Raw genomic sequence first — 14025 nt, 5'->3', positions numbered from 1 at the left:
AAAACACAAACATAAGTGACACAGGTGCGTGGAATGCAGCATAAAAGCAACAGGCATAGAACATGGGCAGCTGCTTGGACATCATGTGAATAGTCTGCAAACTATGTACCTTTCTTCCTGTTGGCTTAGATATCATGTATTCACCGAATATCGTGAGTGGATGCATGAATGTCAACCATGCTTACGATGTCTGTGTGCTCAACATGCGTAAATACTGCAAATGCTCAAATTATTTATTTTTTATATTTGTTTATTTACTTACACCACCGGGGCAATAATTGGGGCAATTATTTTACACAATGGACAACTCATTTTCTAACTTTTATCATGATTTGGCATGCACAAGGAAGTGGAAGAAACAAACGTAGCTCCCTTTGACCACATGCTAAGTTATTATCATTTATACTGCTTAACAGTTGATGCATTTAAGTCCCTCCTCAAAACTCATTTATATACTATAGCTTTAAGATAAACCCCATTTTAGACGAGCTGATCTGCCACTTTTCTGCCCCGTCTCCTGCCGGGAGAGGATACCAGGTGGCCACGGATGTTTACTAGAGAGGTACCAGTCTGGATGAGATGCTAACTGACCCGAGTTGGACCACTCTTCCATGCACAGCTGGCTGGGATCGAAAGATCACTTTATGACTATCTGTTAGCTCCCCAATGGACTTGACTCCAACAGGGTCTATTAATTTAACAATTAAATAACTGTACCCACTCAACATCCAGGTCCCTACAGCTGCTGTCCATTCTCAAGGTTCCCCAGCAGGGGTTGTTGGAATAATTGTGAGTAAGTTATCACAAAAACTACCCATTCTGAGTTTCCAATGAACAGACAAGAAGCTGTCTCTGTTGCACCAAGCCAAACGCTTGGAAGATTCCGCTGTGTACGATAGAAACAGACGGGAGGGGTCATCCATTGTCCTCGAAAACCTGATCAAGCTGAATCCAGGACAAGCCCAAGCCCAAGCCCGAGGGATCTTCTTCTTTTGACTTCAATGTGACCAAAAACAAGGACTGTTTACATACAACCCATTCCTGTTGAGAAATGTGTTGTTGCGTAAACATTGAACATCTAAATAAAAGAGAAGACGAAAACCTTCTTCGTCAGAGCGTGGTGCAGGACTGTACAGAGAGTACAGTGGCCATGTCTCTCCTAAATTGAGTCCAAATTGAATTCTGTCTCTGTTTGATTCCTTGCCTTTTGTCTTTTTTAATAGATGTCAACAGGGTTTGAACCTGACAGGGGTCTTTTGAGTTTTCCTTGCATGTGGGTTTAGATCAGGGGATGTTGTCCTGAGTTTGTAATGCCCTCTGAGACATTTGTGATTAAGGGCTATGTAAATACATTTTGATTCATAGGTTCTGTTGCTGCTCTGTTCAATCAATCATCAATGTTGTAAGAGCAAACTGCTCAATCAGCATTAATATCTGATGAGCTGATGAGTTTAAGACGCATGAGTTTTACGCCAACACTTTAGAGCGCATGCAAAGGTATATAAAGCTGTTTGTGATACTGAAAATGCAGCTACTGTCATCTTGTGGAGTTACATTAAAAACTGTATCAGGAAGTTGCCTACAGCCACAGCAGCTGTTCGCCTTCTTTAAAACAGCCACTCTATCAATGTTTTGTGGTGCTTAACAAGTGCATTTGCAGTAAAGTAAGTGATGTTACAGAAAGGGACAAAGATTAGAGGGGTGGTTGCACTTACCGAGCAGGAGGTCCAATGGAATCATCTCCTTGACAGCATCAAATATGCCTCTCTGTCTGGCTTCCTGGCCATCAAGCTCCCTGGCGCACGCCTTGCAGCATCCACATGCCGAGCACCCAGACTCTCCAGATCCACAGCCACAGATACTAGCGCATAAAAAATAAGTAAGTGGACAAAAATGATGATTTGAAAGACAATCTGTGTGTCTTCTTACCCTCCTGGTACTCTATCAGGCCGTCCGCTGCTGACACAGCTAGCGCCATAGCCCGTGCAGTCGCCACACACGGTGCAAACCATGCACTGGTCCAGCTTCCACTTGTGCATGCCGGGCTGACACATCATGCTCTTCTCTTCCTTCTCCTCCAGCTCGTCCTCCAGGTCCTCGTCCATGGCTGTTGCCATGTTCTCCACGCCGAATGCTGCAGACGGGCACAATGACGAAGCAAGCCCATTTATAAACATATACTGTATAGCCGTACTAGTGTGAAACATGCTCATAAACACATTATAATGGGACTCTCTGTGAATGTAGCTTGTCATTGCAACTCTATACAGTAGTCTGCTTCTTAACACACCTCATACCCACCGAAGAAGACAAATCCGTAACACTGACCCAAACAGTCTTCTACTGCTGCTGAAACACTCCTACACTATTTCATCTAATCTAAGATTGATTACTGCAATAGTCTCCTCTATGGCACCACCACCAAAGTCATCAACAAATTACAGTATGTGCAGAATTTGCCTTTTCACCGGGACACGCTCCAGAGAACACATCCCACCAGTCCTCCGTTACCTTCTCTGGCTAACCAAGCTCCCCACTACATCTACGACCCCGTCACTACTATGTGTCCTCCCGATCCCTCAAGTCTGGCGAGGTCAACCTCCTGCAAATCTCCAAGACTAAGCGCCGGATCTGAGGCAACAAGGTTTTTTCGGTTGCTGCCGCCTCCCTGTGAAACCCACTTCCTACCCCCACCCTTTCCTCCTTTAAAACTGCCCTCAAAACCCACTTCTTCAGACTTGCCTTCCTCAGCTAAATCCCCCTGCCCCTCCCTGCTTCTCACTTTTTCTCAAACTGTTCTTTATATGTATTTTCTTTCTTTTTAAGCTGTTTTCTTATATCTTAATTAAAGTCTCCTGTGTTGTTTTTATGTATTTTTTTCTTCTGTTTTGTTAATGTAAAGTGTCTTTGTGTACTTACACTACCGTTCAAAAGTTTGGGGTCACCCAAACAATTTAGTGGAATAGCCTTCATTTCTAAGACCGAGAATAGACTGTCGAGTTTCAGATGAAAGTTCTCTTTTTCTGGCCATTTTGAGCGTTTAATTGACCCCACAAGTGTGATGCTCCAGAAACTCAATCTGCTCAAAGGAAGGTCAGTTTTGTAGCTTCTGTAAGGAGCTAAAGTGTTTTCAGATGTGTGAACATGATTGCACAAGGGTTTTCTAATCATCAATTAGCCTTCTGAGCCAATGAGCAAACACATTGTACCATTAGAACACGGAGTGATAGTTTCTGGAAATGGGCCTCTATACACCTATGTAGATATTGCACCAAAAAGCAGACATTTGCAGCTAGAATAGTCATTTAGCACATTAGCAATGTATAGAGTGTATTTCTGTAAAGTTAAGACTAGTTTAAAGTTATCTTCATTGAAAAGTACAGTGCTTTTCCTTCAAAAATAAGGACATTTCAATGTGACCCCAAACTTTTGAACGGTAGTGTATAAAAGCGCTATATAAATTCGATGTATTTTTATTATCATAATTATTAGCCATTTGGTTAGAATGCCCCCCGAACGCCTCCCTAGGGAGGTGTTTAGGGTGGGTCTGACCGGTAGGAGACCACGGGGAAGACCCAGGACACAGTGGAAAGACTATGACTCCCAGCTGGCCTGAGAACGCCTCGGGAAGAGCTGGACGGAGTAGATGGGGAGAGGGAAGTCTGGGCCCCCACGATCTGACTTCGGGTAAGTGGAAGAAGATGGATAGATGGATGATTATTATTATTATTATTATCAGGAGGGGGATCAGTGTTGCCAAAACCCCCCAAAGTAGCGATTTGTATTTCTAAATATATTTGTTCTGCTTTTCCTGTTTTTTGCTGACTTTGTGGCACTCTCTCACAGCATTTATAAACTATACATGTGCCATGGTCAATTATACAAATTATACAATGACATCATGGGAAACCTATATCACCCACCATGGGCAGATAAAAAATCGTGCCAGGACCAAGTCCTGGGGTATTTAATAACCACCATAGACACAATTAAAGTGTCTTCCCCCCATATGGGGCTATATTTATGTGGGGATTTCAATAAATTGCCCACAAAAATGCTGACCTCCTCCCACCCCGATATTCGGCAGATAGTTAAACGTCATACACGTGGGCAAGCCACCCTAGATCTGATTTTTACAAACATGGCTAACTTCTACAGCCCCCCAACCACCCTTGCCCCCCTAGGTGCAAGCGACCACAAGTGCTTGGTGCTGAGCCCAGTGAATACAACAGGGCAGAAACAACAGGTGAAGAGGAGGAGGGCTCGATTAGTGACCACAGAAAGAAAAGAGGCTCTGTCAACATGCATTGCTATGACTGACTGGTCTGCTGTCTATGAGGCTGTGGACGTCACTGCCAAAGCAGCAAGTTTTAACAACTATATCCAGACAGCAATGGACATATGCATGCCTGTGCGACTGAAAAAAATTACAAATGCGGACAAACCATGGATGACAGAGAAAATAAAACAGGCTATAAAGAAAAGACAAAAAGCCCACAATAAATGGGGTAAAGTGGGAAAATGGAGAGAAATCAGAAACTTCGTCCAAAGACTTATACGCAAGGCAAAAACTAGATATTATAAAAATGAAATGCAAAACCTAAAGAAAAAGAACCCCAAAGAGTGGTGGGACTATATAAATAAAGGACTAGGACGCGCTAAATCATCAACTGATGGAATAATCAAAATACAAGAAGTTGAAGAGGACAAAACTGCAGAAGCCCTGAACAACTTCTTTCGGAGTCGTGGACTAAAGCAACGCCCTATTGTGTCTATCCCCTACCAAGAGCTACACCAAGTGACATCTGTAGCATAGGTGAGATGAAGCTAGCCCTCACTCGGCTGGACCCCCAGAAAGCAAGTGGGCCGGATGGCATTCCCACCTGGCTGCTGAAAGAACATGCAGAGGACCTGGCACCGGTCATCACACATCTGGCCAACTGCTCTTTCCAACAGGGGTGTGTCCCCGATGTATGGAAGGAGTCCAATGTCTGTCCCATACCCAAAGGCCAAGACCCTGGCTCAATCTCAAACTGGCGTCCTATCTCACTAACTTCTTGTGTGGGGAAAACAATAGAACGTTTTGTGTTGAAAAAGCTTATGCCAACAGTGCTTGACGTATGTAAAAATCAATATGCATATCTGCCTAAGCACAGTACTACAATGGCTCTAGTCAGGGCAATGCACACCTGGCTTACCGAAACCGATTCCAAACCAACGATGGTGAGAGTACTGTTGGCAGATATGTCGAGAGCTTTTGATGTAATTGACCATGGGATCCTGATGCAAAACATACTGGACCTAGGACTGTGCCCATATCTGACAGCCTGGCTACATAGTTACATCTCAGGAAGGAGACAGAGAGTGGTGGCAAATGGAGCTCACAGCCCCTGGATTGAAGTTACATCTGGGGTGCCACAAGGGGGTGTTGTCTCCCCATATGTCTTCCTCCTTTACATGGCCACCCGGGATGCTGTTTTTGAGGACACCCTTGATGTCGGATATGCAGATGACATCGGGCTATCGAGAGCGATCCCCATATCCAACATCATGTCAGACACAACGATGTGCCAGGAGGCACAAAGGCTGGATGAATGGGCAGCAAATAAGAAAATGATACTCAACGGGAAGAAGTCGGTAGAACTCCGGATATGTTTTGCCCGAAATCCATCACAACCTCCTGCACTGATGTTGGGGGGACAGGAGGTCCCTGTCGTGGAAACAACAAAGTACCTGGGTTACCACCTCGATCAAAACCTGACTGGAGATGTGCACATGGAGAAGGCAATAAAAACCGCCTCCAAGCGGCTGCACTACCTCACAGTCATGGCGAGACATGGACTACCTGCAGACGACCTTGTTACCATCTACACCACTCTCATCAGGCCGTGTCTGGAATATAGCTCAGTGCTCTTAGTGGGCTGCTCCAAAAAACAACAGGCAGAGCTAGAGCGAGTCCAGAAACGTGCCTGTAAAATCATTACGAGGAGAGCTGGAAACATCTCACAACCCCTACCATCACTCCAGACCAGGAGAGAGGAGGCTGCAGTGAAGCTGGTCAGGGATATGCATGATGAGCAACACCCTCTGCATGACCTGCTACCTCCAACACGAGGCAGCCGCACTGCCAGGACATTGAGGAACCAACATAAGCTGGCTGAACCCGAGCCCAAAGCCAAGACAAAGAGACTTAAAAACTCTACCCTGCATACTGCAATTAAACTGTATAATAATACTATCTAATTAAATAAGTAATACAGTCATTTACCAGAATGCTAATAGTTTCCATGCTGCTGTTGCCCTGAAAATGAAAATGTTTTTTTTTTATATAAAATACTGTCTGTTCTTTTAATTTTTTTCATCTTTGTTTGTTTAATATTCATTGTAAAGTTCAGCTGTTTTTTCAGTGGGGCCTTGGCTCCACTGCAAGCATGAATAAATAAAGTCAAGTCAAGTCAAGTCAATCATCTCCCCCTCTGCCGCGCAACCCACCACCACAAATAGATTACAGTCCTCATTCACACGGAGATTCTCATTAAAAAATAGCGTTACTTGATTCATTTTTTTTACCATGTTTGATCAAAGAAATGTAGTAAAAAGTTCATCCCTGGCTCTGTAAAATGTGTACCTTACTGAACTCAGTGGAAATCAGGCGTAATGTTCTATATTTTTGTTTGCCCACCTTTGCCCGCCTGGCTCATGGCTCCTGTGTCTCTGCCACACTGGCCCTTGTTATTGACCCCAAACGTCCACACTTCTCCGTTCTTGGTCAGGACACACGTGTGGGCCTTTCCCATGGCGACCTGAGTCACAAAGTTGCCTTTCAGGTCCGTCACCTGACCTGTGGAGAGGGGATGAGTGTTGTTGAAACACAGCGACTTTTTAACAGCGGCCCACGGGAAAGTTTTGGGGAAAAACATACAAGTGCTGTCGCTGTAAATGGCGTCCTTTCCAAACATGTACAGCTCGCCATCCTTGGTGACGATACTGCTGCTGCCGTTGTTGCACGCCGTGTACACCGCCGTCTTGGTCTCTAATTTGATCATCTTTTTGGGTTTGTAGGGTTTCGGCTGCCGGCGGCTTTTAGCTGCAAGAGGAAGTGGGACACGTCAGCACTTGCTGCTCTTGTCTCGTCTCATCTGATTGGTCATGGCATATAAACGAGGATGAAATTGCTCATACTGGACTCTCCGTCCTCTCCTTTGCTCGCCGAGCCGGTGAAGAAGACGCTTCCGTCTTCGGCCACTAACAGCGCGTGGGAGCCATCGTGGCCAACGGAGAACTGAAGGATCTTGGGGGATTTTGTGACAGGAAGCTCCACCCATTTGCCTGCTGAAGGTCCTCCCTGCTTGATTCCCAGGCTTTGATACTTTCCTGTGTAGTAGATCTATGAAAGGAATATCAGAATGGCACAGTGAAAAAAAAGCTTTTTTGTGTAGTAGAAACAGCAGTTTAATGTTAAAATTATACTTTTTTAATTGTGCAGGTGTACCTAAAAGTGTCATAAACACTAGTCTAACACCTGTATTCAATTAACAACAAAGTCTCCTTTGGTCGTACGGTACAATGGCCTACAAAAGTGCAACACTTCGGGATCTCTAATTGTGTTTAAACAGCTGTGGCTGTAGGCAACCTCTTGGTGTACTTTTCAAAATACACTCCAGGAAATGGTGGTAGTTAGTGTTACATTTGCCGTACTGTCGTCGTATCATAATCTCATCAGCGCTAATAATGCTGGCTAAGCAGATTGCTCCAATGTTGTGATAGCGCTACTATCACAACATTGGTTCTTGGGTGGGCGTAGCGATATTGTAGCTTTGAGAATTGGCCTATACCAATATCGATCTGATTTGATATCTGCACGAATCAATGTTAGAAAAGGTTTGATCAAGTGAAATTACCCAAACGGAGAACAATGTTAGGTATGAAAAACACTAACCTATTTATTATCAACTCTCTTTAATGCAGTGGTCCCCAACCACCGGGCCGCGGCCCGGTACCGGTCCGTGGATCGATTGGTACAGGGCCGCAAAAGAAAAAAAAAAAAACATAAAAAAAAGGAAAAATATTTTTTGATTTTTTATTAAATCCACATAAAAAACAAAAGATACACTTACAATTAGTGCACCAACCCAAAAAACCTCCCTCCCCCATTTACACTCATTCGCACAAAAGGGTTGTTTATTTCTGTTATTAATATTCTGCTTCCTACATTATATATCAATATAGATCAATACAGTCTGCAGGGACACAGTCCGTAAGCACACATGATTGTATTTTTTTATGACAAAAAAACAAAAACAAAAAATTAAAAATAATTAAAAAAAAACATACACCAACACCCCCACCCCGGGACAAATTTTCACGCGTTGACCGGTCCGCAGTTACAAAAAGGTTGGGGACCACTGCTTTAATGAACTTATGCTGTCTTTAAGTTGAAGTGGTAACTGTGTTTTTATGGCCACAATAATTTATTAAATTAGGATCTTGATACATTAGGTTGAATGATGACGTTCGTTATTGGATATTTTCTAATATGCTTGTGCCTTGGAGACTTTGCATCTGTAAGAAATATGTAACAATAATAATTGATAATTGTTTATATTGACACAAATGTGGTGTTTTATACTGCTACATTGTTCAATCACGGACACCTATTACATGTCTAGCTTGTGAGCTATCGTGTGCTTAGCTGTTGTGTAGCTGCTAGCTCCTACCATGCCTGCCTACCTACGCCTACCATGTTTACTTCACGAAAATACAAGGAAAGACCAACTTTGTGAGCTTATTGGAGGACAATTACACGTTAAGAGGATGTCCAGCTTTGCACAAGTAAACACGCTGCAATATTGTATCAGAACACTTATATTTGAGATTTTACATGCAAGCCGATATAATCCAATACTTGTTTCTTTGCTAATATCGGACTGATATCCGATATCAAAATCAGAATGGGATAACTCTAATTGGTACTGTTGTTGGGCAATGTAGTTGTTAATGAATGAACAGTATGTATTCCTTTCTACTTTCTCATGCACTGCTAATCATTATCAAAGTTGTTAAAAAATAAAGTTGTCATACATTATTCAGAATATCTCTCCAATTAACGCCCATTCCTCTTTAGGGTTTACATAAATAAAGGCCTCAGCTATAATCAGAACATATATAGTATTTCTTGTGTTAAGGTGTCTTTGCAGATAAGAGGAGTGTTAGTAAGATTAAGGGCCTCCATAAGGACAAAGAAATGATCAACAGCTCCTGCTGTTATCTGGACAGGCAACACATTGCACCACACCCGCGTACAGAAGCAGATAAACACGCCCTTCACACACTCCTGGTAACTTCACATTCAGCTTTGTGAGCGTAGTGTGCCTGTCATACTAAATCGCTAAAAAACCTAAGTAAAACCTTGTGCAGGACAATGAATACATCTCCCGACAATGACATCATAAATTGAGCATTATTGTCTCTGTGAAAGCATATTTAATTCTCTAAAATGTTGTACATGATTGGAGACCCTTTTTCATGCCATTGAATGAGAGGATCTGTTTAAGCCTTTGACAGGCACTGCATCAGACTGCAATACTGCAGGATATTCACTCTCACCTTCCCAGAAGCGGTCTTCATCAGCGCAAACTCCCTGCCAGCTCCAAGCAATGCCGCCTCCTCATCAAAGCCAGTGCCTGAGGGATCAATACAGCGTTCAGAGTACATTGTATACCGTGTGTGGAAATATGGTGCATATAAAAAAGAAATACTAATGCACGTCTGGCGTCACTCACTGATGATGTGCAGATCCTTCTCCAGGTCAAAGAGGGAGATGCCACAGGCGTGCAGACACTTCCTGGCCAGTTTCAGCTGCAGTTCCTGCTGCAAGCTCGGGTCTGAGCTCATGTTGTAGATGCGCACCACAAAACCGTCCTGCAAGGCAGCAATGGAAAACACAACATTGCTTCATTCTGGTATTTATACAAACTAGTGCTGTCAAATATAATCACACTTTCAAAGTTTGATTAATTGTAATTAATCGCAATAAACAAAGTAAATGACTTGTTATCGTAATTTAAATTAACTTTAACAAATACCTCAATATTGCGACAGACAATTGTATTGTCAGAATGTCATACAGGAACATTTTGAAATGTTTTACTTCAATGCACACCCTTTAATTGCTCAAAACTTGGCAACAGTTGTATTTAAAGTACCGTCGGGTGTGTTTTAAAGCCACCAAGCACACCAATGGAAGTCTCTTCACTATGTTTTGCACTGATGTATGCATGACCTAGTCTCTGATTGTATAGCAACCCGTGCTGCCTTCCAGGTAACCATTGCGTGATTCATCTGCAATTATACTTGATTCATGCAATACTTTTTTTTTGATCGCATGTGTTAAAGCGTTAACTTTAGCATCCAAAATATAAACACGTGTTGCTTCAATTGGCTGATTGTGTCAACCACAAATGGAATACATGTGATGATAACCATAGCACCAGTAAGCCATTCCTAATAGAAAAAGTCTGTCCTAGAAATAAAAAGGACTAATAAAATATCAAACGGCTATTTCATTTCTAGAAATAACTAAAAAAAACACCACGAGGTGAAGGTTTCACTTTATTTTAATTTTCCCCTCTGGCAGTTTTGCTGCACTACTGTATTCTACTAAACCAATGTTTTTTTAAACTAGCACAGATTTACAGTATTTTACTATATATATATATATACATATATATATATATATATATATATATATATATATATACATATATATATATACATATATATACATATATATATACATATATATATATATATATATATACATATATATACATATATACATATATATATATATACATATATATATACATATATATATATATATATATATATATATATATACATATATATATATACATATATATATACATATATATATATATACATATATATATACATATATATATATATACATATATATATACATATATACATATGCATATATATATACATATATATATATATATATATATATATATATATATATATATATATATATATATATATATATATATATATATATATATATATATATATATATATATATATATATACACACACACACACACACACACACACACATATACATATATACAGGCCTCCAATTTAATTTTTGAAGGTCAGGGCAAGTGTTGCCTTAAAGGAGGGCTCATATTTTAGGGCACCAAGGCAAACATTTTCTTTCGAGGCAGGGGCTCCAAAGCCTGCATGCGTATATATATATATATATATATATATATATATATATATATATATATATATATGCCATAGGGTTCAATATGATGTTGGTCCACCTTTTGCAGCTATTATAGCTTCAACTCTTCTGGGAAGGCTGTCCACAAGGTTGCGGAGTGTGTTTATAGGAATTTTCAACCATTGTTCCAAAAGCGCATTGGTGAGGTCACACACTGATGTTGGTGGAGAAGGCCTGGCTCTCAGTCTCCGTTCTAATTCATCCAAAAGGTGTTCTATCGGGTTCAGGTCAGGACTCTGTGCAGGCCAGTCAAGTTCATCCACACCAGACCAGTTCATCCATGGACCTTACTTTGTGCACTGGTGCACAGTCATGTTGGAAGAGGAAGGGGCCCGCTCCAAACTGTTCCCACAAGGTTGGGAGCATGGAATTGTCCAAAATGTTTTGGTATCCTGGAGCATTCAAAGTTCCTTTCACTGGAACTTAGGGGCCAAGCCCAACTCCTGAAAAACAACCCCACACCACAATTCCTCCTCCACCAAATTTCACACTCTGCACAATGCAGTCCGAAATGTAGCGTTCTCCTGGCAACCTCCAAACCCAGACTGGTCCATCAGATTGCCAGATGTAAAAGTGTGATTCATCAGTCCAGAGAAGGCGTCTCCACTGCTCTAGAGTCCAGTGGTGATGTCCTTTACACCACTGCATCCCACGCTTTGCATTGGACTTGGTGATGTATGCCTTAGATACAGCTGCTCGGCCATGGAAACCCATTCAATGAAGCTCTCTGCGTAAAGTACGTGGGCTAATTGGAAGGTCACATGAAGTTTGGAGCTCTGTAGCAAGTGACTGTGCAGAAAGTCTTTGCACTATGCGCTTCAGCATCCGCTGACCCCTCTCTGTCACTTTACATGGCCTACCACATCGTGGCTGAGTTGTTGTTGTTGTTCCCAAACTCTTCCATTTTCTTATAATAAAGCCGAAAGTTGACTTTGGAATATTCAGGAGCGAGGATATTTCACCACTAGATTTGTTGCACAGGTGGCATCCTATGACAGTTCCACGCTGGAAATCACTGAGAGCGGCCCATTCTTTCACAAATGTTTGTAGAAACAGTCTCCATGCCTAAGTGCTTGATTTGATACACCTGTGGCTGGGCCAAGTGATTATGACACCCGATTCTGATCATTTGGATGGGTGGCCAAATACTTTTGGCAATATATATATATATATATATATATATATATATATATATATATATATATATATATATATATATATATATATACATATATATATATATATATATATATACCGTAATTTCCGGACTATAAGCCGCTACTTTTTCCCCTCGTTCTGGTCCCTGCGGCTTATACAAGGGTGCGGCTTATTTACGGCCTGTTCTTCTCCGACACCGACGAAGAGGATTTCGGTGGTTTTAGTACGCAGGAGGAAGACGATGACACAATGATTAAAGACTGACTTTTCATATACCGGTAGGCTGGTTATTTTGATAACGTACAGGCGAGCACTTTGTATTACTTTGCACCGTTGTATTATTTGTACTCTGCACGAATGCTGTTCGCCATGTCAAAGATGTGAAAGTTTGATTGAATGATTGAAAGATTTATTGTTAATAAATGGGACGCTTTGCGTTCCCAAACAGTCATCTCTGTCCCGACAATCCCCTCCGTGGTAGCAGGAACCCCTATATACTACGGTAATTACACATCAAAACCCTGCGGCTTATAGTCGGGTGCGGCTTATATATGGAGCAATCTGTATTTTTCCCTAAATTTAGCTGGTGCGGCTTATAGTCAGGTGCGGCTTATAGTCCGGAAATTACGGTGTATATATATATATAGAATACATTTATAGGATTTCTGTAGTCTCTTCTGGACTGTATTTTTTCTAATGCATGCAGCACAACATGCAGTAAATCTCTAGTCATTCAATATTTGGCAGGCAAAGGAGGTATTAAAAAAATATACTGCATGCAAAGCAGCCCTCTTGATTTGCTTACCGCTAATCTGCAACGGTGGAGGCCGGCAACTGGCTGCAGTGGCAGTTTTATGGATTTCACATGTGGAACCGCCAACCCACCCCCTACCCTCATCGCTTGTGCACTTACGCAGATAGCTTGTGACATTAAACTTGGCGAATACTCGACGTGCATTGTCGCCACCTCTCGTGCCACACAGTACAACAGCTTTCTCTGGATTATAAAAGACGGCAATAATAGACGAGGGAAGGCTTTGTACTGCTGGGGGAATTATAAAGAAATGTGATTTAGTGTAACTCATATTAAAGTAAGAGTCTCTCTCCAGGAGTCCTAGCTTGGTTGCAGGGGCGTATTGAGTCATTTAGGGCAGTGGTCCCCAACAACCGGGCCGCGGCCCGGTACCGGTCCGTGGATCGATTGGCCGCACAAGAAAATAAATAAATACTTTTTTTTTTTTTTTTTAATTAAATCAACATAAAAAACACAAGATACACTTACAATTAGTGCACCAACCCAAACAACCTCCCTCCCCCATTTATACTAATTCACACTCATTCACACAAAAGGGTTGATTCTTTCTGTTATTAATATTTCTGGTTCCTACATTATATATCAATACAGTCTGCAGGGATACAGTCCGTAAGCACACATGATTGTATTTTTTTTTATGACAAAAAAATAAATATCCTCCTCCCTGTATTTTAAAGCTTAGCGAGTATCAATGAACACAACACGTATACTAGAAATGTGCCATTTTTCAGAGGTTGTTATT

The 14025-nt window shown here is 41.5% G+C and overlaps 1 protein-coding gene across 17 annotated transcripts in view; it reads right to left on the bottom strand.

Moving 5' to 3' along the window:
- Positions 1-14025, bottom strand: part of mycbp2 (MYC binding protein 2) — a 121317-nt gene that overhangs the window by 79635 nt on the left and 27657 nt on the right. For all 17 annotated transcript variants that reach the window (XM_062061754.1, XM_062061760.1, XM_062061764.1 and 14 more), the window contains exons 10-16: positions 9783-9921; positions 9607-9683; positions 7183-7387; positions 6923-7087; positions 6683-6841; positions 1930-2134; positions 1716-1861 (exon numbers count right to left, since the gene is read on the bottom strand). In XM_062061754.1, coding sequence (XP_061917738.1) covers positions 1716-1861; positions 1930-2134; positions 6683-6841; positions 6923-7087; positions 7183-7387; positions 9607-9683; positions 9783-9921 — 1096 coding nt within the window. The remainder of the gene's footprint in view (positions 1-1715; positions 1862-1929; positions 2135-6682; positions 6842-6922; positions 7088-7182; positions 7388-9606; positions 9684-9782; positions 9922-14025) is intronic.

The sequence above is a fragment of the Entelurus aequoreus genome, linkage group LG10 (genome assembly GCF_033978785.1).
Source record: "Entelurus aequoreus isolate RoL-2023_Sb linkage group LG10, RoL_Eaeq_v1.1, whole genome shotgun sequence".
Lineage (NCBI taxonomy): Eukaryota > Metazoa > Chordata > Actinopteri > Syngnathiformes > Syngnathidae > Entelurus > Entelurus aequoreus.
The sequence above is the reverse complement of the archived record's forward strand: the minus strand, read 5'-3'. Positions and strand labels throughout refer to the sequence as shown.